The sequence below is a fragment of the Cupressus sempervirens genome, chromosome 6 (assembly GCF_028749045.1).
Source record: "Cupressus sempervirens isolate cs-2001-9-10 chromosome 6, ASM2874904v1, whole genome shotgun sequence".
In the NCBI taxonomy this organism is placed as follows: domain Eukaryota; kingdom Viridiplantae; phylum Streptophyta; class Pinopsida; order Cupressales; family Cupressaceae; genus Cupressus; species Cupressus sempervirens.
In genome coordinates this window covers 519,893,630-519,920,904 of record NC_143123.1, presented here as the reverse complement: position 1 = coordinate 519,920,904, position 27,275 = coordinate 519,893,630, and the positions used below count along the sequence as shown (strand labels likewise).

At 36.7% G+C, this 27,275-nt stretch overlaps 1 protein-coding gene across 2 annotated transcripts; it reads left to right on the top strand.

Annotated features, from left to right (window-relative positions):
• LOC149553308 (P-loop containing nucleoside triphosphate hydrolases superfamily protein) lies at positions 1 to 26,709 on the top strand. Of its 2 annotated transcripts, none has more exons than XR_016353068.1 (13): positions 1 to 130; positions 205 to 3,946; positions 14,498 to 14,675; positions 21,928 to 22,040; positions 22,247 to 22,351; positions 22,981 to 23,050; positions 24,366 to 24,416; positions 24,564 to 24,668; positions 24,777 to 24,821; positions 25,191 to 25,299; positions 25,844 to 26,052; positions 26,124 to 26,204; positions 26,296 to 26,709. XR_016353068.1 is itself a non-coding variant. In XM_089788772.1 (13 exons), the coding sequence occupies exons 1-13, from the start codon at positions 440 to 442 to the stop codon at positions 26,473 to 26,475; spliced, it is 4,809 nt and encodes a 1,602-aa protein (XP_089644898.1). In that variant the 5' UTR covers positions 51 to 439; the 3' UTR covers positions 26,476 to 26,709. The 2 variants fall into 2 exon arrangements, 1 of the variants encoding a protein (XP_089644898.1); XM_089788772.1 differs by adding an exon at positions 23,641 to 23,696 and having other exon boundaries at positions 51 to 3,946.
• The last annotated feature ends 566 nt before the right edge of the window (positions 26,710 to 27,275 follow it).

The following is a 27,275-nucleotide window of genomic DNA, read 5'->3' as shown; positions in this document are numbered from 1 at the left end:
TGTGTATCTCATATATGATTTCCAAGACACCAAAAGCCCTTGGTTTGAAAGCGAGGAAGTTGTTAACTTCCACCGTCAATCAAGAGTGTGGAAGCATCATCGGAAACAATGGCAGTCGCTTCAATATCAGGTGCCAAATCATTTAGTTTCATTTCTATTTCAACTTCATTCCATCGAAATAATTGTATTGTTTCTCGGGATCAGATCCACGAACTCTCGAGCAAAAACACAATCTAGCAGCTGCGTTTTCAGACGCTCGTAAACCCTAGGAGAAGCAAAACAAAACAACGATACATTAAAAAGGGAAAACTCTTCTGGTACCTTACTGGGAGTTGGACAAACAATGTGTTGATGCCCCCCCTTCCACAAAGACGTAGTTTTTTTATGCCTAGAAATGTAGAAACAAACACTTGAAAAGTTTATCCAAAAACCCTAGAAAATGCCATCTTCCTGGAATCCTGGCCCTGGAATGATCTGCCCCGGCTGCAGTCGTTCGCATTTTCCTTTCTGTGGCAGAGAGAATCATGCAATAGGTCAGACTGGTTTTCCTCCATATGCTCATGGGTTGGGACCGCCCCCTCTGCTCACAACTCCCACAAATCATTTACAGCCCATGGCTGGCGCTTTCGGGCATCCATTCACTCAACCCCCTGTTCCTTCCTGGAATAATAATGTTTTAGAGCATTTTCCACCGGGAAATCTTAGGCATGAGAGTTTACTTGAGCAGCATCAGCAGCCTGGTCTGCGAGGTCATGGTTCTATTCATCATGGTGACCTAATGCCGGGGCCAAGGTTTCCCCCACACGGACTTGATAGGCTTGAGCCTGTGGCTGGAGGTCACATGGGGCGCTCCGGATTTGAAGCAGGGAACATTTGGCTTGTCGAAGAAGAGAGAGAAAGAGAGCGGCAGAGAGAAAGGGAGAGAGAGATCTGGTTGGCGGAACGACAGAGGAAGGGTTTGGTCCAACAAATTGATAGGTTTGGTGTTCAAGGCCAAGGGGCTGCTGATAGACGCCCCCCAGAGTTAGTTACTTCAAATTTTACGAGACCCGAAATACATATGGGTAAGTATAATGGGATAGGAGAAATCCATGAGTTACGAATGCGAGGCGATGGACAGGCTGAGCTAGGTGAATACAATTCTTACAGGGGTTCACTTGGAGTAACAAGTGGATATCATAACAGTGGCAGGGAATATGATGTTTTTCCAGGAGCAATTAGAGGAGGTCATCAACCATTGTCTCATTTTGAAGGATCGGAGGCTGCACCAGAAGGGCATCAGTCAGTGGCTCGTTTTAAAGGATTTGATGCTATGGAAGGAGGGCGTCAATCATCGACTCATTATGAAGGATTTGAACCTGCACAGGGAAGACATCAATCATTAGCTCGATTTGAAGGATTTGAGCCCGAACAAGGATGGCATCAATCATCAGCACGCTTTGAAGGATTTGAGCCCACACAGGGTGTGCTTCAAGGCACAAACACTTCTTTTTCAAGAGCAAAACAAGCTGTGGAATTCGCAGAACATATTGCTAGGCCAACAAATAGGGGCAATGACATGGACATGCAAAGGTATGATGGATATAGGGATTTTCAAGGCGGGCAGATAGAATTTCCACAGGGAGCACGGAAGAGGACTAGGATGGATGGAGGGGATGATCTACAGGATCAAAGAGTTGGTGGTTTTTTTAAAACTAATATGCAGGAGACTGATACACAGGTTTTGGGAAAGGAAAGCTTTCACTATACATTTTCTTCTCAACGTGAACAGGGCAAGCAGTTATTGAATCATAAATCTGGAGATACAAGTGGTGCTTTTGGAATTGAACCAATAGATAAGGGTAATTCCAATAAGAGACAACGAGTTGTTTCACGTGAGGAGGAATTGCTCCTTGAACATGGACTCCTTGATGATTTCACAGATAATAAGAATGATGATACCTTTGAATCTGAATTACTTTATGATGATAAATCACTTTCACAAGAGGGCAGACATGGGTTTGAGTTAACCTTTCCTGGTAGGGGAAACAAGAATAATGCCATGCCCCCACAAAGCGCATCTGAGGTAAAAGATTTTGCCCAGAAATTTCAACTATCCAAAGGTGAAGGCTCTTATAATGGTAATGCATTGGATAGAGGATTTTCACACAATTCATCACATGATACCTTTAATGACAGTGTGTTTGTAGAGGCAAGGAACCAGAGTAGGGACATGCCATTACATTTGCATGCTTCACAGAGGGATTTGGCGCAAGGCCAGTCTGTGGAATCTGGAAACTTTTGGCACATCAAGCCAAATGATATGTATTCAGTTCCAGCCAATGAGAAATTTGTATCTCACGAAAACAGAGCAACTTTTCATGTAACTAGAGACAGTTCTCACATGCCCTTGCAGAAATCAATAGAAGCTCCTATTGAGGTAGATAGAGTTCACCAAACTGATTCCCGCAAAATTGGAAGGTTTGAAGAGCATCTTGTTTCTGAAGGAAGTGCCATTCATAAGTTCAGTGAACTAAGACCTATAACAGCGAGGGAATGCCAACAGGAAGAGTCATTGAAGACAATTGAAGAGCTTCATATGGACTTTGTGCATCAACAGCGGAAAAAAATACACAACCAATCTCGCTTGCACCCACCACAATTTCAAGAAGAAACGTCTGGATCTAACAAAGGAAGAAATGTCCTTTCCCAGGCTCATAAGCATAGTTTTCAGGATTTTAGTCAAAATCAAATCGAGGTACAAAAACAGGTAGCTAAGATATCTAGTCTAGGTCAATCTGCATACAATCAAGGGCAGCACTTGCCACCTGGGTATCTTAGTGAGTCAAACACCATTCAAGATCAGACTGATCATGATACAAGGGCAGGGGAGTCAGTGTCAAAGGCATTTGGGGACAGGATGCATCAAAACAATTTGCGTGCGCATCATCCGTGGTCTGAGACATTGCAGCCTTCAAGCTCTCAGTTAGATTTGAGCTCAAAGAAAAATAATTATCTTTCAGCTACAGTCCATAATTATGATCATTTTCAGCATCCTCAGTCTCATCATATAGTTGAGCAGCACAATTTGAGGCTTCATGAGCAACAGCAGAGGTCACATCAATCTGACCAGAGGTCACATGATTCTGAGCAACAGGAGGGACAGTTAATGCCTAATCAAGAACCTCAGTATTCGTCCCGAGGTCAGCAGAATCAATTGAGTCTTCAGCAACATGGTCTATCTCAATTGCCACGACAACAGTTCCAGCAGCATATCCAATCCCATGACCAGCATCATTTTCCTTCTAACCAGCCAATAACCGAGAAACAAAATCCGTCAGAATGGGCATACCAGTTGCAGCCAGAAGGTGATCAGGAAGCTAGACAAAAATATCAATTTGAAGTCAAGGATTCAGATCACCACCAGTTTAATCAGAAAACGAATACTTCAATTCAGAACCCTCCACACTTTCCACAGCAGCCTGAGAGGCATTGGCACATGAATGGATTTCAGCAACAGACTCAAGTTGAACATGCGAAGTCACAATATATTTCCACAGCTAGAGGCCCCGAGATATCTCATGCTAATATGCATGGTGGTCATGACTTGAGGGCAGAGGGGGGTGGAATGCCTCCCGTCATACAAACACCAGCAACAATGCCAAAATGTCAGAGCCTCAGCCAAGAACCACAAGTTTATACTGTTTGTCCTCCTGTGCCTCCACTTCCACCTCCACCTCTCCCTCCATCACCCCCATCATCTCCGTCCCATGCTCCTCCACCACCACCTCCTTCTCCTCCAGCTTCTCCTCCGAAGTCATCTGCATCTACCAATTTTTCTTTAGATGCGACAAGAACACATTCACTTCCAACAAGCATGCGATCATTTCCAGACATTAAGCCATCTGCACATGGTTACCAGTATCCACCAGCTCCTAGTCATCATGGTGCTGGTTTTGCTTCTTTGGTATTTTCTCACTTTTTTTTCTTTTGAATTTCAATGTTGTTATTTTCAGCTTATTCTTGTTCTCAGTTTCTCCTTGCTATATTTTACTTATTAGTAATAGTATGTATATGTTATGGAAATTTCTTTGAAAGATGCACATTTTGTATGATTTTCTGTTATCTCTCGATGCACTTTTTATATTATTTTCTGTTATAGTCGCACTTTGTTTTATACCATACCCAATAACCGTGTAAACTGTCGTATATTATTAACACTTCTATAACTTGAGTCTTACAAAATATGCTTTTATAAACTCATAGATTGTTCATTTTCTTTGTCTAATGACAATTTATTGAATAGAATACCAGTGTTCCTTGGGGCTGCATTGGGTTCCAGAGGAAAAATTGAGTATCAAGTTTAAAAATTGACAATTGGCACTTGACTCTATTCTCGATCAATAAATTTTAATGGCTGAATCAGAACATATATATACAAAAGTTTTAAACATTGCCTTGTATATTTAGAGCATACATTAAGGATGTTAACCTCAGGTCGCTCATGTTCTAAATTAGCTTCAAGGTGAAGGTGGGCAAGTCTCAAATTCTGTATATAACAATAGCACATCTTCCTTGGGAGAATCTCTGTGGTGCTACCAGTGCTACATGCAGTTAATATAGTGAAAGTTATTAGTTCAATGATTCAGACAACTCCTTTTCAGACAGTTCAATGTGTGGAAACTTCTTCAAATTTGGCTTGTAGCTCTATATCTTGAATAGGTCAATTTCCATATGCTCTGCAACAGTCTAATCTACAAAATGGAACTAACATTGTTGCAAGTAAGATAGTTTTATAGCTTTCTGGCTATTACTGTAGGAAGTTGCACATTTAGAGCATAAATTGAGCTTGTTAAACTCAGGTTGCTCTATGTAATTAGCATCAAGGTGAAGGTGGGCAAGTCTCAAAATCTGTATATAGCAACAATATATATTCTTGAGGAGAATCTCTAAGGTGCTACCAGTGCTACATGCAGTTAATATTTTGAAAGTTATTAATTTAATGGTTCAGACAACTCCTTAACAGACAGTTCAATGTGTAGAAACTTCAAAGTTGTCTTGTAGCCGTATTCAATAGTTGAATTTCTAGGTAGGCAGCAGCCTAATCTGCAAAATGGAATTAACATTATTGCAAATAAGATAGTTGTATAGTTTTTTTGGTTATTTCTGTAGGAATAATCAAAGTGATGTTTGCTTACTTGACTATTTTTGACACAAGAGTTTTAAATTTAACTTGCATAGTAATGAAAAATAGTGGGCTATCTGAATTAAGGCTAGTAAATATACTTTTCAATTTTAAAGAAATATCGAGCACACACATCTACATCTGGTCCACTGCTTGCAATATTTAGTATTTTCAAGCAAATAATAAATTCAGTATCCCTGATTTGTTGAAAAAACTAAAAGGCATCTACATGGAAAGTAGATTGTGCAACAAATATTAACTGTTGCAAAATAGGAACTAAAATTTTTGCTTGCATGTCAATTGGAAATAGTGATCTATACAAATCGAGTCTAGTTGATATACCTTCTCAATTTTAAGCAATATTAAGCAAGCACTTTTACATCTGGCAGACTCAGAATGTTTGACAAACTATGCTGGTACTAAAAATAATTTGTATTTTCAGGCAAAAAATAAATTGTTCAGAATTGGGTTTGTGTAAGAAAGTATATGCCTGTAAAGTAAATATCTGGGTTGTTCATAAATTTTTTTTGCTAAATTTATTCCTTTAAGTGGCATGCCTATATTACTTGCTGGGTTTGAAAATATAATTTGAAGGTGACAAGTTTATATAATTATCTTTTTAGATTACCTTTGATGTACTTATCCCTTGAAGAAAGGTATTGAAGGAGACTTGAAAAATTGGAAACAACCATCACAAAGTTATATAGGAAACATGATATTATGATTGCTTGTGCAAATCACAAAATATTTAAATTTAACATTGTTTTTCTTTTAAGCAAATGGCTTGTAATGTCCCTTATTATGTGCCTTATTGGGGCATACTTGAGTTTTGCCCAAAGTAAAAATTCCAACAACATTATTTGTTTACAACTAATATTCCATTATTAAATTGTCTAATATTTGTTGGAACTAACAATTAAACATTAAATGAAATGCTCAACAGTATCATTGCTTCGATCTAATCTATAGTCATTCGGAAACAAACAAACCATAGTAGGGTTTGGAGGGGAAAGCATGATAGGGCGCTTGGAGACTGTTCATCACAACTAAGTCCAACACTGTGGAACATCCAACCAGGATGAATTGATCCCTTGGCTCGCAAGTGGTAGGAACTCTTGTCCATCCAACATGGGCTGGTTTACTTATAATGTCGGAACTAGTCTGCCATCTCCCCCTAATGCGTCTCCTTTATGTAATGTCCACTCAGCGAGGATCTTGAATCTTCCCCCAAAATCACATTTTCCATTAAAATAAGAGTTGTTATATAGTTAGAGATATAACATTACCAATTCAAATGCCTTTTAACAAGATAAATCCCTATTAAGGTCCTATAAGCATATTTGACAATATTGTAAATGTGCAGATAATTTATAAATCCCCTTATTTCTATTAGGGTTAGTATTTGAATGAAGGAGCATGATAGGTTGGTTTGAAATAGTCCTCACACTAAGCCCAAGAGTAGTCACTCACACTCTTGACTGCAAGTGGCAGGCACATTGGACATCTAGCATGGGGTGGTATACCTAGTGGGGTTCTTGTTTCTGCCCTCCCTAATCATGCCATCGGCAAATTCATTTTTTAGCATTTCCTCATCATAGGTTTGAATGAGGGAGCATAATGGGTTGGCCCTAAGTAATCCTCACACTAAGCCTGAGAGCAGACACTCACCCTCTTGGCCCTAGGTGACAGGTATGTTGGTTTAGAATATGCATATCACATTACAACAATATAAGATCATTGCTGGTAATGTACTTTCAGCCTGCTATTACAATCTGCGCCCCTGATTTGACTGTATGTCGTTTCCCTCTTTGGATGCTGATTGCTGCTCTCTTGGATGATTGATAAGAGATCCATTGATCCTTGGAATGAATTGTCCTTTATACTTCATTGGTGAAAGGTTTGCCACCTCACATAGGAATTACACACCACTTTTCATTGTTGCCTTTGAGAATAATATATTATTACCCAAATTGATCTCCCTTGGCTGTCCTTCTCAAATGAAACCTTCTCCACTTTGTAACTTCTAATGTGAGGGAGAGGCATCTTTTCGTCATGTCTGCCCTTTGGAATGATCACAACATTTCACAAGTGCCACCCTTCAAAGAGTTAGAACCCTTTATCTCTGCTGTCCTTTGAAAGAGTCATTTCCTTGGAAATAGATATGAGTCAAGCAAATTCCATGGTCGTCTTTGACAATTTGACTTTGAAACATTCCTCTTTATGCTTACTCCCTAGGAAAAATCATTAATTGTGGCTGCAATTTTGCTTTGTAGAAGCAATGTCTTCATGGCTGGGGTATGATGGTCAGCCTTTCCCAAGATTGCTTGTCCACCAGTGGTTTAAATTGTGATAACCAAGGAGGGAGTGGTTGAGATGGTTGCTAATAGGAAAGAGCTGGGTCTTGCAACCTCTATCTTACATTTATGAAAATTAATCACACAATTTACTTCCACTCAATGTTTAATTATTGGGGCAATGTTAGATGTATTATAAAAGAAATTAGACGTTTGAAGTAAGAGCCAAATTAGGATCTTTGATACTACCCTATTGTGATTTCATGTTTTTCTTCCTTACATATTTTGTTTTTTTCTTCTTTCCATGCTCCTTTGTTGGGCAATGCCTCTATATTGTGTGCTTTTCTTCCTTTTCCACATATATGTTCCAGCTTCCATTTCTCCTTCACCACAAGTTTTTATTTAAAGATTTTTCTTAATTACAAATATGTCCATGCTTCCATGTCACCTTGTACTTTAAACATAAGTTTTCTCTTTGAAGCTTATCATGGTCATCTCTAGTAGGAAATGCTCTTTGATGCTCATCTTTCTTATAGGAAGTTTTATCTTTTGATAATATTTCAAATGACTTTTGATGTTCCTGAGATAAATAGGTGAGTCTTTTTTGGCAATTTTGGGAACCATAATTAAAATCAACAATCACTTCTTATCTTAATTGGGTGGATTTCTTAAAATATCTCTTAGTGTGCTTTTGGTGAAATCTTTCAATGAGTTCTCCAATGAAGTCATCATTAGTTATGTAATCAAGCCATGGTGGCACTAGTCATGTGTAACCCCTTCTAAATGTAAGATGGCAAATTTGGTTGCATCTTCTTCTATCACGGGACTAAGAGATAGATATGTATCCAATTTTTGAATCCATGAATTGGTGGTCACCCTTCTCTACCCATCAAAGTTTGAGAGAGTCAATTTGCTTCCTTTAAGTTCTAAGTTTTTGTTAGGTTGACCCCTCTCCCTTCCTGGGTTACTTATTGTTCCAGCCTGGCAATCTTCCCTAAATGGAATACTCATTCTAACTTCAGGGTCAGGTCTTGAACATGCTTCAACAAGTTCTTCCAAGTTGTGGTTTGGTGTCTTGATTTCTTCTTCTTTTGTTGACCTATATTCAGGTAAGGAGGGTCTAGTTGTTCTTGTTGACCCGAACAAAATTTTATCGTCATTTTTTGGATGATGAGAGGTGACATATTCCCATCAGCTTGGTTGGATCTAAGATTGTTGATTGCGTCGTTCATATTCTGGAGGATTTAAGAGAGCTTGAGTTGTTTATTCATTGCGCTCTATGAAAGATTTCAATTCATTTCCCATTTGCTCACTCATTGTAGTGTTTTGAGTAGATTTTTTGCTTGTTGCAAGTTTCCTATTCTCTTTTGAATGCCCTCTGAGTTCTTCAGCTTGCTTGCATATATCTTTTCTCTTGATCCCCAAATTAGCGAGATTAAAGCTTTGATACCAATTGAAATGCCCCTGGTTGGGGCAGACCTGAGATTTTCCCAAAGTAACAATTCAAACAACATAATATGTTTACAACTAATATTCCATATTTAAATCATCTAATCTCAAGAGTATGGCAGTATGCTAACAATTTTCATTAAATGAAATTATAAATGGTATCACTATCTATAGTTTATTCCTAGTTACCAACCATGGTAGTGTTGAAGATTGTAGCTACGATAGAGATCTTTATCTCTCGGTGTTAATACCATTATGGTTACATTCAGCTGAAAAGGACAATTATGATTAATTATAAAGTCACATGTCTTGCAATATGCATTGAGGCATTGAAATACGAAGAATTATATTTGAAAATAAAGAGTCATATTTTAGGAAATTCAAGAGACCTTCGGTTGTAATGTGAAGAGTCTCTCCTATTGTTATTGTAGTTTGCACACTTGAATTTTATTATCAATAAAATGATCTTTTGCTCTGTGGCTGGGTTTTTCCCTTCATTCTAGAAGGGTTTTCTCAGGATATTTCTGTGTCTCTTGCATCCATTTTGGCTATTCTTTATTGCTGTTTTATCATTTTAATTCTGGGAAAATATCTAACATGGTAGTGGAGCCATGTTTGATAACATCAATAAGGAAATTGTTTGAGACCAAATGTGATTGTTATGGTAGCCGTGAGAGAATTTTTATTTCTTTTATTTCTTTTATTGTGTATGCATGTGCGAACATTCTCTTGCAATGATATTTAATAGGAAAAGGTTTTATAATTTCTGGAATTGGTTTGAAAGCTAATATCCTTTGGGAAGGATCATTGTAGTGACATTGTACCATGGTCTCGTGGTAACTTCTGATCTTATTTACTGGGCTATCAGATTGCCTCATATTAGAGAAGCTGTTGCTCTGTCAGATCTTATGAAGGAGGATGCACACCATTTGTGGTCTTCTGCTTGTTTCAGAAATGATATCAGCAGAGTTGTGGGTGATGTGATGTTTGGACCAGGGTTATCTGGGTAGTTGTTGTCATTTGCAACTCCTCTAAAATTTGTTTTTTCCTAATTTGTCAGGCATTGTCATCGTTAGTGGTTCCATTGCAATATGATTTGTGCGTGTAATTTTTCCATTTTTGAAAGGAAATTATGTGTTCGAATAGGCAGAGGTGGTCGCTGGTTATAAGTGCTGACTTGGCACACGATATTGTGGACTCCTTCCTTGAACATATCGTCTGAAAGGTTGAGCATCTAAAGGAAAACCATCAGAACAATTCTTCAATTTGATTGGAAACATTCTCTTAGCAATGATTTGAACATCATCACTATGCTTTAATTTTTGCTAGGGTTCAAAGACAATGTTCAATTTTTTTAAAAGGCATCTCTCTTGGTGAGTCCATTCTTTTTTGTGTAACTGACTTCTTTCTTTCATCTTCATCATTTCTTTAAGCTCTTCTTTCATAAAATTGGTAATGCTTTCTTTACCTTTTCGTCAACTACTAGGAGTTCTTTTTTGCACATTTCTTGTTTTGCTGCTTGAATGTCAGCCGTTCGAAATGTTTATCTTTAATTTTCATTTCTATACTTACTTCTTTGAGTGGACGATTACTCTTGTAATCATCGTTCTTTATGGTGGTCGGTGCTCAATTCATTGATGAGTGTGGCATTATTCCAAGTGTGCATAATCTCTTTGCATAATTGCGACATATATTCCACCTTCATGCCAAATGAAATGGTGCCTAAACCTTTGATTTCACTCTCTTGAACCTCGTCTCTTTTGATGATCGGATTGTTCTTGTTGAGTGCCAATCAATTTGATGAAAAGAAGAATTGATTGTGTCAAGTAGTCATTTGGGACTCTACGATAGACATTGCTTATCATCCATCACTTCGTGCTATTTTCCTCTTGACGTGGACACTAGGTGTTTGTTGATTTGAAAATGCTGCTAATACTCGATCGTTTTGAGAGGTTGAATAACATTCTCAAGTTGGAGACTATTAGTGGCATAACATTATTTGAAGAGGAATAAATCTCTGAAGGTTAAGGTATTTACATTATCACTGCCTTGGCTCCTTGCTAGCATCATGTGTATGAGGCATCCTTGCTAGAAACTTTTCTTGGAAGCTAGTGCATTTGAGCTGGTCTCGAAGTCAAGTGTGGAGTATCTGGATTCATCACAGTTAGGTCTGGTAATCATTGAAGCTGGGAGAGGTTGGAGAGGTTTATCTTTGTGACGTGGATTCCTTTGCATCTGCTTGTTTGCTTTGTAATTGTACTGAGAGGACATTGTCTAAAATATAGCCAGAGGTGTTAAGTTTAGCCCAAAATTTAAGATAGCCAGCAATAAGGAGCCAAAAAGATGCAAGAGACACAAAATCATCCTGGGAAAAGCCTTCAAGATGGGGGGAAAAATCCAGCCACACAATGAAAAATATAACTTTTATTAATAGTAAAGTGTTCCAAGTGTACAATGCTTTTTGCTTGATGTGATATATATAGCACAAGAGAGACTTTTCACATTACAACCAAAGATCTCTTGGATTTCCCAAAAATATGACTTCATTTTCAAACTCTTTATATTTCCATGCCTCAATGCATGTTGAATGACACATGTCTTAGTATTTAATATTACGTATTATCATGAATGTCCTTTTTACTTGAAGGGGACTTAACGGTATTAACGCCCAGAGATAAAGATCTCTATCGCAGCTACAAACTCTGACACTCCCTCTTAATGAGAGAGAGATCTTTAGCTGAACATGTTGGAAATTTGTTCGGCGCCCCCCTCAAGATTTGTGTCAAGGGCTTAACTGTCTCGTACTATAAGTTGAGTGGTTGTATCAGACATTAATAGATCGGTCTTTTGGTGAAACAACAACCTGACTCTAAGAAGTGGTATCAAAGCTTGGTCACATGTTCAAATCCTCAAACCCTTGGGTAATGCCGAGGGGGAGATTCTTGGAAATTTGTTTAGCGCTCCCCTCAAGATTCGTGAGAAGGGCTTAACCGCCTCCTGTGTACTATAAATTGAGTGGTTGTATCGAGCATTAACAGATTAGTCTTTTGGTGCAACAACAACCCTACTCTAATAGAACAATCACACAAGGCTGCAACCAAAATATCAATGATAAAATCTAATCGCATAGATCCTATAAAATTCATGGAATCACTCAACATGAAAACCCTGCAAGAAGCATTACCAACTTTTATAGAATCTCTCAACAATTCAATTTACTTAGTGTTAATAATCATGAAATCACTGAACATTATAGCACTGTAACAATTACTCATAATCATGGAAACAATATAGATCTTAATCTTTGGGCGTTAATACTATTTTGGTTATATTCAGCTGAAAAGGACATTTATAATTAATTATAATATTAAATATAAAGTCATGTGTCTTGTAATATGCATTGATGCATGGAAATGCGAAGAGTTGGTTATATTCAGCTGAAAAGGACATTTATAATTAATTATAATATTAAATACAAAGTCACGGTGTCTTGCAACATGCATTGAGGCATGGAAATACAAAGAGTTGTATTTGAAAATAAAGAATCATGTTGTAGGAAACTCAAGAAACCTTCGTTTGTAATGTGAAGAGTCTCTCCTATTGTTATAGATATCGCATTGAGCGAAGGACATTGTACACTTGAATTTATTATCAATAGAATGATCTTTTGCTGTGTGGTTGGGTTGTTTCCCCTTCATTCTATAAGGGTTTTCTTAGGATATTTCTGTGTCTCTTGCATCTATTTTGGCTATGCTTTATTGCTGTTTATCATTTTAATTTTGGGCAAATATCTAACAAGTCGGAATTGAAAGGGAAAGCATGATAGGGTGCCCCACGACTATTCATCACAACTAAGCTCAATATTGTGAAATGTCCAATCAAGACAATTCAACCCCTTGGCCCCCAAGTGTTAGGAACTCTTGTCCATCCAACGTGGGGTGTTGTGCTTACATTGTTGGCTCCCTAAAAAGGTAGGAACATTGGTATTCTATTTGATAATGTGGTAGGAACTCTTGTCCATCCAACCAATCTATTTCCTTTCCCTAAAATGTCTCTTTTGTAACATGTAAATGATTGCTTCTAGGCTATAGTTATATCACCCACAAAATACTTGAGTTTTGCCTAAAGTAACAATTTAAACAACATAATTTGTTTACAACTAATATTCCATATTTAAATCATCTAATCTCAAAATTATGCTAACAATTTTCAATAAATGAAATGATAAATGGTATCACTTTCTATAGTTCGTTCTTGGTTACCAACCATAGTAGGGATTGGAAGGGAAAGCATGATAGGGTGCCCCAAGACTATTCGTCACAACTAAGCTCAATAGTGCAAAATGTCCAATCAAGACAATTCGATCCCTTTCCCCCCAAGTGGTAGGAACTCTTGTTCATCCACATGGGATGTTGTGCTTACTCAATAGTGCGAAATGTCCAATCAAGACAATTCAATCCCTTTTCCCCCAAGTGGTAGGAACTCTTGTCCATCCACATGTGGTGTTGTGCTTACATTGTTGGTTTCCTAAAAAGGTAGGAACACTGGTATTCTAATCAATCATGTGGTATGTACTCTTGTCCGTCCGACCAATCTGTTGACTTTCCCTAAAATGTCTCTTTTGTAACCTGTACATGATTGCTTCTAGGCTATAGTTTTATTTCCCTCAAAACACCATAGTAGGGATTGGAAGGAAAGGCATGATAGGAGGTCCAGAGATTGTTCGTTGCAATTAAGCCCAAGAGCGCAAAATGTCTAACCGGGACAATTCTACCCCTTGGTCCACAAGTGGTAGGCACTCTCGTCCATCCAGTAAGGTGTGGTGTGCTTAGGTTGTGGGAACCAGGTGCTGCCTTTCCCTGGTATATTTCTTCCAATTCCACATATGATTTCATTAATTTTAGAAATAGAAATAGGTTAGCAGACTCATTAGTGTGTGTGTCTTTGGTCCATATTGCATATCACTTTTATTTTAGTTGAGCCGCATTTCATATTTTCTAGTTGGGGCAATTGAAACACTCAAGTTCAAGTTCCATTTTCCAGCAACGGCATTAGATATGAATCAACCAAATTCCATATAGTCGGCCTTCCTTGATAATTTGACATTGACTGCAATTTTTCTTTTGAATAAGCAATGTTTTCATGGCACTGGTACAACATAGATTTTAATTTAAAAAAAGATTGCGCTCTTAGGAAACTAGGAGCTGCCGCATTGTGTCACACTGTCCATGTTTTTGAATGAGCTGACAAGTAAGGTTTGAGTTATAACTTTACTCAATTAAAATGTCCTTAAACTTTAAAGGATGATTGGGCCTGAGGTTCATTTCTGCATTTTGTGCTCTTCCATTTTGGTATTTATATATTTACTTGCATTGTTTATTTGGGTGCTTAAGAGAGGCCAGTATACGTTGGATTTTGTTGATGATGACATTGGATTGGTAGCTATGTCTAAATGAAATTTAAATAACTTCCCATTTTACATTATTATGATTGTAGATAATATAATGATTGTGGATAATGTTTAGATTTGGATAGCAGCATCTTATTTATGCCTTTTGTATTTACTTTTGGGTACCCATTTAATCTGCAGGGATCTCAGGCTGTGCATCAGATGCCATTCAAGCAGTTTGGAGATGCGGCACAACGATTTCCACCCAAACCAACTCAAGATGACAGGCCAAAAGTGGTTGATGCTATTCATATCTTTAAGCAGCCGGGTCGTATAAATCGACCTGATCGATTTGTTGTCATTCTCAGGGGTCTTCCTGGTAAGTCACTAAATTATAGTACAGTTTTGAATTTATACAAATATTTAAATTTTAAAATTAGTGATGTTGAATGGTCAGCATTTGAGACATTGTCCAGAATTCAATTAATGTACAAACAATAAAGATGAACTTTATGTCCACATAAGATGGTCAAGCTTAAATTTTGGTTAGCTAAGGATACCCACAATATATATATATATATATATATTGTCTTGAATCTTCAGAATGTCACTTTGGCATCTTAGATGGAGAAAATCATCCATGATAAGCTTATTTTTTGGCTAACAAGGAAATTTCAAAGCCAAGTGAATTAGGACATCCTTCAGCAGTTCATATCACTGTTCCATCATGCAAGTTCATCTTAAGTTGTGATACACATTGCTATAATGACATATATATAGAACGGCTTTGAAATTTCCTTGTTAGCCAAAAAATAAGCTTCTCATTAATGATTTTCTCCATTTAAGATGCTAAAGTGACATTCTGAAGATTCGAGACAAAGCTCATCAGATTGCTTAAAAGACATTTTCTTTTCTTGCTACTGTGAATATAGTTTGTTGAAAAAGTATGATTGATTAAATATTGTTTCTGGTTCCTTTCAGATCATCTTAAATGGATGAGGACCTAAACTAATTATTGTTAATTGATTTAAATGTGGTTAGATGCCTTTTCTGGGTTCTTGAAACCTTTCAGACCAGTTTAAATGGATGAAGACCTAAATTAATTATAGTTAATACATATAAATTTGAACCAATCTCGACGATGTGTGAAATGCTGAGAAGCACCAGAGTCGATGTACTATACTGGGGATGTGTCATGATCTAGTGGGCATGTGGCCATGAACACATTGGAGGGAGGCTCCTGATCAGAATGTGTAGCAGCAGCTTGTGCCTTCTGCAGAGACCCTTTCTGTTTAGACTGCGTGTCACAACTATTACCTGCATTCTATCTTCAGGTGACCAAACCAGTGACAGTAATTACAGTGCATACTCTTCTTCTTAGAAGAAGTTGGAGGTTTACCTGACCCTTTCTGCAGGGATGATTGAGGTTAAACTCAATTCTTGTCGAGGCTTTGACTGCGAAGACCACTTGTTCAAAAGAGAAGCTGGCAGGACTTCCACACTGTTGCTTCCATCTATCCTTCCGCAAAAGCTTGTTGCAGAGATCAGAGAATGTTAGGGCAACACTACTAGAAGTGATATTGTCTCTATGAAGTACTCGTAGGGTCGGGGAAGGCTTTTAAGCGTGGTCACTAATCTTGGAGCCAATAGCCTTTAACTGGTCATGTAGATCCTTGATTTTCAGCAGATGTGCGTGGAGAGATCTATTCTCATCCATCATAATAGAAAATAAAAAATTCCTTAGACAGAATGACTCGCGTTAGACATCTCATAAAGATCCTTCAAGAGATCCCAAATTTATTTAGTTGTTTTACCAGAAGGCACCTGAGGGAGCTGATCATCTGTAATTGAAAGATTCAGTAGCATGACAACTTTCTGATTAGGTTCATCCAATTTATTTTGATCTGTCTGGACTGTCGTAAGACATGGTTCTGTACCAAAAACAATCTTAGCAAGGCAACAATACTCAACTATTGTTATCAAGCGCTACTTCCATGTGTTTAATACTTCAATTGCAACCATTCAACCACTGATTCCCTTTCAACACAAAGTTGGTCAAAGAGGCGATCATTGAAACAGAGGTTGCTGTTCAACCTAGCAAAGACACCAAAATCAAAGCAATAGAACACGGGAAATTAAAAAAAATAAAAACTGAATGAATTGACAAAAATATTGCTTTGATTTTTTGAAAAAAAATCAGAAAACCCTAATCAAGTTTAAGGTTAAAAACCCAGGAAAAACCCAAAATAATTGGATTAGGATCTTGCTATGCTTCTAGATTTATGACTGTGTAAGAATTTTTCCTGTCAACATTTTGGATCACACTCTGATCTTTTTGCTCTTGTCCTGGTGATGGATCACAGAGTGATCTGACACGTAGGTGGAATTTTTTTTAGAAAATCATAAATCCAGAAGCATAGCAAGAATCTATATGTACTGTGAAAATCTGCTAACATCAAAATTGGATGAGGGTATGATGGAGAAAAAATCTCAGAAAATAATCCTGAAATTCAAAAAAACCAGAATAAGACAATCTAGAAACCGCCAAAAAATGAAGATCACAGGACTTGGCAGAAAAATTGCTGACTTGGAAAGAGAAGAAAACAGCGATATTCAGGGAAAAATGCTATTCATTTGTGTGTGAGTTAGCCTTGAGTGGTATTTTGCCGCGGGTCAAACACTGACTTGGCATGGAGATATAAACACAGACCTGCTTGCTCAAAAAACAAACACTAACCTTGTGGAGCTTTCAAAATCTGACGTGGGCCAAAAAAGATTTTGCTTTTTGTTTTTTCTGAACAACCATCAGGCTGGCTGACGCGGTGGTGGAAAAACACCAAAACTACTTTTAGAAAAAATATTGCTGAGCGCTTTATCACTAATTTCAGCTTGAACCCTAACAAATATGAATTCGCAGTACAAAATCCTAATTCGGGTTTTGTTGCAGACTGCAAATCATTGCAATAATCTCCTAGAATATTTGCTCTGATGCCACGAAATTGTAAAAAACCGAATAATAGTTGTAATAACAATGAACTCTTAAATAGAGTTTACAAATGCTAATAATAGTATGAACAAAATTGTCTAAATTAAGACAACATCTAAAAAATGAACTGAATAAGCAAACTAAATAAGAAAGCCTTAACCGAGTTTTTGAAATGCACGGCTTAACCTCTTGTGGTATTCACCTAGCTTGCTAGGAATTACCCCAGCCATTCCCTACAACCTTCCTGTCTTCAAGAGGGACTATCAAAAAACTAAGGGGTAGGATAAGAAAATATCTAATTCAAATATATTCATGCATGTGTATATAGAGATACACACATGTTTCTGACATATACATACATACATATATACATGTATCTGATTTATTAACATAAATTGATATCAATGCTATATCATATGAATTTGACCATAGATTGGTCCTTGCTTTCAGATGTTACATTTTGGGTAAAGCAGTGCTGAAGTGCACCCTTACTGTTATATTTTGATCACAGTTGAGTAATTGCTGACTGGTCTGCATATGCAATTTTGAGTTTTTCTTTTAATTGTCAGATCAATTATTGATCCTCTAATGTCTTGGACTGAGCATATGATTCTCGTTAAATATCTTACGGGATTGATGGGTTGTATCTCTTCCTGGAGTGGACGTATACTCTAGTTACACATTTCCATGATCATTTGTGGAGGATTAATTGAGTATTGTTCATTGGTGCTACTTTATTATTGTGTATGCATAGATTTTCCTGAAATTATCTTTTAGTGTGTCTATGTTGCCCTCAATGTTCATTTAAAGGGTATTGATAATTCCTGGGCTTATAAGGAAATGATTATCTCGAATTTATATCTTACTCCATATTATCGTATGATAAAATAATTATCATGTGGGATTAACATATTCTTTTGTTCAAATTGTGTACTGCAAAGAATGGTTCCTTGTGCCGATTGCAACATCTGACCTATATCCCACATGTACCCATACTGGTAGGGTTTATGTATACTGGGTGGAGTGAGGAGGCCGTGGAACTCTGTTCTATATTCCTTTTTCCCTAAATTGTTGGACTTTTTTTTATATGTTAGGCTTCAGCATCTCTTGTTATCAACTGGAACTTACAATACTTCAATTTAGTTTGATCATTCAAATAGTAATGATAGTCGGCTTTAGTGAATTTTTTTGTCAGTATAAATATGGTTTGTTGTAGACTAGAGTGTTCCCTCTCCAGATTTTTATCTTATTTATGGTGATTTATATAGGGTTTCCTTGGCCAGATTTCTCTTTCTTTGTTATTATTCTTTGTTTTTATTGTCAGGAAAATTTTCTAAAGATAAAATGGAGGATGAGAAGTTATAGTGTTATAGATTACATATGGATGCAAAGAGCAAGTGTAGAGTGTTCCATCTCTAGATTTTTTCTTATTTATGGTGATTTATCTAGGGTTTACTTGGTTCGATTTTTCTCTCTTTGCTCTCATTCTTTCTTTTATTGTTGGGATAATTTTGTAAAGATAAGTTGGAGGATGAGAAGTTGGAGTGTTATATATTACATATGGATGCATGAAGCAAGTGTAAAGGTGTGCCCATGCCAATGCATCAGCCTTCACTATCATCTATGAATCAACCTCTGTCATACAATGTTGGTGGTGGTAGTGCTACTGATAGTGTGGATTCCCAAAAAGGAAAGAGGAAGGCCAGTGATGGTGGGCAGCCAGGGCCAGTTTCAACTATGTTCAATGTGTGGGCATGTGAAATGACAGACCTTCATTACTGATTTTTTTGTGCCCATACCATCCCATGTATAATGTAGCTTGTTCTTACTTTAAAAAATGATTAAAGATATAGCTAATGTTTGACCCTCTTTTGTACCCCTTGGAGATCATAAAATATGCACTACACTTATTGATAAAGCATATTACAAGGCTGGTATGGTGATGGAGGACATGAGACGAACTTGTATGGGGACAGGTGGTTTGACTGTGAAGGATGGGTGGACTGATATTTAGACATTGGCCCCTCTTCAACATCATAGTCACATGAACAACTGACTTTTATTTTCTTTGAGCCATTGATTGTTTATGGAAATACAAGAATACGGACATTTAGTATAGCATTTTGATAGAGGCCGTAGAGGAGGTTGGGGCCTCAAATGTTGTTCAGGTGATCACTAATTCAACACATGCATTTATACATTGGCTTGATGGTGCAGCATGCTTACAAGCACATTTTTTGGATTCTATGTTGTTTTCATCTGTTGAACAATGCAGCAGACATCGGGAAATTAGATTGGGTAAAGGAAAGCGGTGGCACAAGTTGAAATATTCAAGTTCTGTCTGCAAGAATTTTCAAAGAAGGAATTTCTCAAACTATGGAGACACGATATGGTAGATACTTCATTTTGTTAACAAAGGATGGTTAAGGTGCATGACACTCTACAGTTGATGGTGGTGATCTTAGAATGGAATTTGTGATCTAATGCAAACATGGGTAAAGGAAAAGTCATCAAACAAAAGATCTTTGATGATGATTGCCGGTCCACTGTAAGTTAGGACATTTCTGATTCTCAGATTTAATTATAAAATTTCTGATTATAATATTTCAATTTTATTGTCGAATCTTTCAAGATTCTGTCTTTTCGAGTTGTCAATTAACTTTGAGATTGATAATCTTTAATCTTATTCTTATTTCATATTTTTTGCATTTTGCAGATATGTTTGTTCCATCATCATGATACAGACTTGCAATCTTTGAGAGATAAATGTGATTTTTGACAAAATGGTTCAAGAGATGAAGTAATTTTGGCTAACAATTATCAATTGGACTTATATGATTAGTAAATTAAGCTCATTATTATGTGGAGAAGGAACACTAACCCACTTCACATTGCCTTTGCACTAAATCCAAAATGGTACAAGCCTAAGATTGGAACGTTCCCTCCTGATAATGACAAGATGAGACATATGTTGATGAAGGCATTTCAAAAGATGTATTTATTTTAGCAGTCCTATACACTTTACAAACATGGGGCTGCCTTCTCAATCTTGATGGTCAAAACTTCAGCATAGTCAAGGATGGATAGAGCAGTAATGGAACAAAAATCCCTATGGTGTTGGCAATGCATGAGTTGAAGGCACCAGAGTTGAGGACACTTGCCATTTGGCTACTCTTACAAGTTCAGTTACTCTATTGTAGGGAGGAATCAGTCTACATATGGCTTTATCTGGAATATCAAGAGGAATAGGCTTAGCTCTAGACGAGTGGAGAAGTTAGTGGCTGTGCATAGTGCTTTGTGACTTAGGGATTGTTAGACTTTAGAGTATTGACAGAGTCCAATTTTATGGTGGGACATTATTCTTGAAAACACCACCCATGGTGATGAGGACGGGACATAAGAGGGATTGGCTAGGACTCCATTGGATGACACAACCTTTGAGGTTGAGGCTGACAGTGACAGTGCCACTAATTTGATGAATATTATGGGCAGCACCGTACTATCTTCATTTTACTCTTGAGTTTTGACTCGTTTGAGACGTTTGACATTATATGATAGTTGATACTTATCTTTTTGTTGAAACTAGCGGCTTTTGGACATTTTGATACTTGAGTATATTTTTAGTGATCAAGAGGAATAGGCTTAGCTCTAGACGAGTGGAGAAGTTAGTGGCTGTGCATAATGCTTTGTGACTTAGGGATTGTTAGACTTTAGAGTATTGACAGAGTCCAATTTTATGGTGGGACATTATTCCCGAAAACACCACCCATGGTGATGAGGACGTGACATAAGAGGGATTGGCTAGGACTCCATTGGATGACACAACCTTTGAGGTTGAGGTTGACAGTGACAGTGCCACTAATTTGATGAATATTAAGTGCAGCAGCCTACTATCTTCATTTTACTCTTGAGTTTTGACTCGTTTGAGACGTTTGACATTATATGATATATGAGACTTATCTTTTTGTTGAAACTAGTGGCCTTTGAACATTTTGATACTTGAGTATATTTTTAGTGATTCTAGATTCGATGAATTATACTTATGAATGTATGAAATTAAAACTTGAAAGCAATTTGAAATAACTAAAGACTATAGTATTTGCGTACATCGGGTATATTATTTTATGAATTTCAACTCTCATTTGAACCCTTATTTCAACTCAGTTGCTATGTATAATGTATATGACAAATGATTTTAGATTTTTTAATGCTATCTTAAGAATATATTTGAAATTTCCCTGCATATTTGGAAATTTCCCCATTTTTTATATAGCTGTCCACTCCATCCCCACAAGACGTACCTCTGTCCCTGGAACTCACTGTATGTAGGTTTTATCTCAATTTCCACTTAGATTCAACATGGTTTAATGTATCTCAGAAAATTGAAGTAATATTGTTGCTCAATTTTGTCATCATTGCATAATCTCTTTGCTAGAATCTTAAGTAGAATATTGAGAGATGCTTCAGAGTAATACTACATATGAGAATGCCCTGGACTGCTTTTCATTACTGTTTACATATTGAATACAGAAAACAAATTAGTGAATGATTGTGTTATAGATGTGGGTATCGTAATTATCATGTTTTTGTTGTTGCAATGAAAATAGATGTCCAAGCTATCATCATCTTTAATTGATGTTTGTAGGAAGTGGAAAGAGCTATTTGGCTAAGGCACTGCGTGATCTCGAGGTCATGAATGGCGGTAGTGCACCTAGGATTCATTCAATGGATGATTACTTTATGACAGAAGTGGAGAAGGTTTGATTGAGCACCATATTCAGTCCTGAATTTTCTTATATTTTTGGATGGATATTTTTACCCATATTATTATTCAAAGCAACTTTAAACTGAATATTTGATGTCCAGCACGCACAAAATATAAAAAAAACATTTTAGCAAACTAAAGTTTAGATCATATTCCATGTGTTTATAACTTATATAATAGATGGATATTTTGCATGAAGGATGATGACAATGATAATGGTGGTGTGACAAGTTCATTGTTAAGAAGCAAGAAGCGAGTGACCAAAAAGGTGATGGAATATTGTTATGAACCTGAAATGGAGGAGGTGAGAGACATTTGCTTTCTTGTGAATTAGTCTCCCCATTAATAGTTATTGTGTATGCTCATTCTGTTCAGTTAGTAGGAGCATGTAATTCTTTTTTCTTTCCCTCCCGAGGACTTAGTCGTGTAATATTTCCAAAGCATACTGGAAATGCCAGGATAAAGGACAGAGGGAAGTTTTCTCGCTTTTTGTAACATCCCGATATTTTAGAAATATTTTTGGAATTTGCCCATGGGGAAATCCTAAAACAGAATGTACAGGACCATTATCTGGAATTTCACTTAAAGTTTAAAGCCCTTGAGACTGCCACCACCGTGTTGGTGTTTTAGGCACACTGGCTTTACTGGGGTTAAAGTTAAAATGGAGAGAATTATTGTGCTTTTACAATTCATGGTTCACATTTAGATATAATATTCATATGGCGAAATGTAGTAATTTTAACCAAGAACCAGGGTTCTACAAGTTGCTTGTAAAAGTTTGATTCCATTTTCTTTCTTTAGAGGCCTAGATCTAGATCTAAGATGAATGAGCTATTAATATTTCTCCTGTTTGATTTACATGATTGAAGTAGAATATTTTTGATTCATCAAGTAATGAATGAATAATGGGGTTATAATATCTTTCTATGTCAGGCGTACAGAGCAAGCATGTTGAAAGCATTCAAGAAGACTCTAGAAGAAGGCATATTCACCTTTATCATTGGTAGGTATCTATATATGAGTTGTTTTCTCTAGTTATCTCAGGTTTAAGCTAGTATTGGACTTTGAATGCTCAAGAACAGAAGTGATTTGCTCAAATTGATAATTTGAGAATCTCAAGCCTAAAGCATCCAATAACTTAAAGCCTTACTTTCAGAATCTTAGTCACCCAACTTAAACCTTCCAATCATCTTAACATTCCTTTTAGGTGGTATGATTCTTCCTACCTGATTGAAAAAAATGATATTGTGATGTTGGTTTGTTATGTTTTGTTAATATCCTTGTTCATCCTTCTGTATGCTTTCTGCTTGCTTTTGTTCTGGATATATTGATGATAAGGACAGGGTAATCGTTTTTGTACATGCATCATGTGGCAAATATTGGTATTGTTATAGAAAAGACTGCTGTAAAATCGCTAGGTAGAGTTCCCCAATTTTTTAGACTGAACCCGAGTTCAAGTGTGTTAGTTTTAATATTGTGAGTAGTGTTAGAAGAATCTAGTGCCTATGCGCTACTTTCATTTTCGCTAACCACAAATGCAGTGCGACTTGGACAATTAACCTTTTTGTTGCTGGCATGTGTGCCTCATCTTAGTGGATGACCGCAATCTGCGGGTAGCTGATTTTGCTCAATTTTGGGCAGTTGCAAAGGTATACCCTCTTCTCTGATCTTAGAATCTGGCTGATTAATTACTGCTTGCTTGTTCATAACTGATTTTGTCCACAGAAGATTTATTGACAAATTTAAACCTCCAATATTTTTTTCCAAATTTGGATGATTTCTGTATTAGTATCTTTTAAATCATGTGGTAGATTGTACTTTGTAGTATACTTGAAAGAATGGGATATGCATAGGTTCTCGAGATTGTGATTGATTGTTCTTTTGAATGATGGGTGCTAACAGTGTATTTTTGTTCACCTGAAGGTTTTAGACTATTCAGGAACAGAACAATGAATAATTTTTTTAATTTTTTAACTTGATAGTGAGAGTTTCATTTGAGTTCTGAACACACTGCTTTTATTGTGGTTAAAAAATTGTTTATGGGAATCAGATTTTCTTAATTATAAATTCCAGCTACTTTCATTAATTTATTTTCTTTGTATAATTTTTGGTCTGGAAATTATTTTAAGTAGGATTGTAGATTTCAGAAAGCTTCTTGATTTAGCATTGTCTGTTCATGTTGGATGTGACAGGAAAAGTTCTTTGTATCATTTGTATTTGGAGAAGGAAACATAAATGCTAGACATGTGGAATAATTAATTCCTTGACTAATGATGTTTATAGCCTTTTCTGATGAACATGTTTTTCATTGCAAACAGAGATCCGGTTATGAAGTATACCTGCTGGATGCTCCTTACAAGGATCCTGCAGTATGTTGACATCTTTCATCTTTGCCTTATGTTGCTATTTGAAAAATAGATTCTATTGAAGAAGTGTTTCTAGTTAAGAATGCTTGATGGATAGTAAAGTCACTATCTACTCTTTTCACACAATTATATATTTTGTGATGAAAATAGGGATGCGCAGCTCGGAATGTGCACAATTTTACTACTGATAAAGTGCAAGAAATGGCGAAGTGTTGGGAACCTGCCCCTCCTCTATACTTACAGCTTGACATAACGGTCTGTTCTGTTTCATCCTGTCTGAACTGATTATTGTCTTCAGAAATGGGTTGAGAGACTGATGTCTGTCTGTTTCTATTTTTGCAATTTTAACTTGTTCATTTGCAGGCTTTATTTCACGATGACAATTTAAATGCACAAAATATCACCGAGGTAAAAACAGTTTGTTCAAAATTATAATCAATAATGCTTTTTTAAAAGTAGTGTATTTTTTTAATGCATTTGTCATTAGTAAATAATCTGGAATCTCAGATTGAAATATAATTGGGCAAATCTTAATCATGTGAAGATCATAATCCATGAGTTTTTCCTGATTTCTTTTCATTTGTAACTTTGGTTTCACGTTCTCTAAGTTGTGAAGATGACGGTTTAACTTTTAATCAATTCAACTTAATTTTAATTATTTATAAGATTTGGTATTCTGAAGATTAGAGTCTATAAATTTCCTTACAACCTTTGAGCTACAGTATACCACATTGTATTCGCTTGCTTCATGAATTCTAATATCCTGGATATTATTAGGTGGAGATGGATACAGATGATACAGGACATGATGTGGAAGATCAAGACAAACTAACCAAAACAGAACCACAGAAGACAGGTTCACCTTCCGAGTTTTCACAGCAAAATGGTCAGTTAGATGTGATTTTTAGATTTCAACCATGCTCTTTTGTATAAATGAAACTCACAGTAAATAATTTCCATTCTTTCCGTCCATATCATGATTTCAAACACAACAGCATACAGGTTGACATGATCACATGCTATATGGATTCTCACCTTTATATTCTTATAGCGTCTTCAGTTGAATATACGAGTACAACATTTTTGGGAAATATAACTTTATTAACAAATGTGTTAATCGTATAAATCGATAAATGCTTACAGGGGAGACATGTGCAGTGATACTTGGAAGTGTTTTGTTCATTTAGTAAAGTTGACTGCGAGTTCATAGATGGGGTTTATTTAAAATGATTTGACCCATCATTGTAAAATAAAATCATAGCTCATTTGCCTTCAATTTGGTTCTTGCTACATCAATTTTGGGCACCTTCTCAAAAAAAAAGAGCCTTGTTTTTTATATGGTGCCCCTGTTTTTATTTCAACAAAACTGTAATATATTTATTAGGCTGGCTTCGCAGACTAACATCTATTATGGTGTGGTCTCCTTTTAGGAGTAATTAGTCCCGGAGACAGATGGGGATTGGATGAATTGAATGCTAGAGATGAATGTAAGGATTTGACAAGAAGTAAGTGGTCTGATAACCATAAAAATGGCCACAACACAAATACCAAGGAAGTTGAAAATGTTGATAGTAATGCACTATCTGGTCTAATGCAAGCTTACGGCAAAGGAGATAGGCGTGTCCATTGGGCTGACCAGGTGCGTAGGTTAGATGTGCAACTGCTTACTCTTTGTGTTTATTTAGCATTCTAATAGACTCCAAATGGCAGGCTAGCAGTGGATTCTCAATAGGGCGTATTCCACAGAATAAGTGCTCTCTGATTATTGGGCCTGGTGAGGGATACAACGAGGTAAATATTTTGTCCTTGGTCTGTTCTTCTGATTTGCTGCTATATATATAGTTTGCAGCTCACTAAGATGTTTATAACTTTGACTGTATAGGCATCAAACCCATTACCGGATGAAGAGAAGAATGATTTAGAGTATGGTAGCGGTACTGGAGGTAAATCTAAGAGAAACACAAAAATTTTGGAACAGCTTCGTGCTGAACAAGAGACATTCCGAGCTGTATTTGATAGAAGACGTCACCGCATTGCTGTAGTGGATGAGGATGATGACTAACATTCAGTTTATACATTTGTGTAATGTTATGCTTTAATACCATTGTTTAATGTGGTTGATTTGCTTTCTTAGAAACCAATTATTTGCATTTAACCTCTGGGAAATGCAGGCTTCAATGAATCAAGTGCGAGTCCTAGAGCAGTAATATATTTCAATTTTGTATGAAATTTTCCTTCCTTGATATCAGTTGTGTGACAAGTCCACTTTTGAATCAATATTTGGCATTTTTTGAAATTTATGTTTCTAAATGTGGCAGAGATGAAATTTGCATTGCGGATAACACCAAACCTACCAGTTTTCTGTTATCATAACTGCTTTTCTGTTGGATTTCAATTTCACTTGCTATAAATTGTGTCCATATATTGCTTAAGTTTTCAGAGTATTTGGAGGACAAATTTTAAAACTACTATACAAATCATGAAAAGTCCAATGATTTCATTAAATAGAGAAGCAGGTTTGCATATGTCATGTAACAGAACGAGCTTTGATGTGGGAAATCATTTTGTAACTTCCAAAATAATGGTGGGAACAAAAGATTTGGACAATAATTAAAATTGGATTGAATATGATAGCAATGTTGGCAGTGCGCCAACGTTCCTACATGGCTTAACCACCTCCAGTGGTTCTATAAGACTGTTGGTTGTATCGGGCATTGAAAGGTCAATCTTTTGGTACAACGGCAATCCTAGCCTTTCTAACAATTGGTATTAGAGCTTGGTCACAAGTTCAAATCTTGAAATCCTGACGAGTGATGCTGGGAGGGGGATCGTTGTCAGTGCGCCAGCATCCCTCGCACGATT

What these genes read in the sequence shown, in the direction of transcription:
- LOC149553308 (XM_089788772.1), top strand. Translation starts at nt 440, where the DNA reads ATGCCATCTTCCTGGAATCCTGGCCCTGGAATGATCTGCCCCGGCTGC. An exon ending in GTGTCCATTGGGCTGACCAG is followed by an intron (nt 26,053 to 26,123) that starts GTGCGTAGGTTA and finishes TCCAAATGGCAG; the next exon opens with GCTAGCAGTGGATTCTCAAT. An exon ending in CTGGTGAGGGATACAACGAG is followed by an intron (nt 26,205 to 26,295) that starts GTAAATATTTTG and finishes TTGACTGTATAG; the next exon opens with GCATCAAACCCATTACCGGA.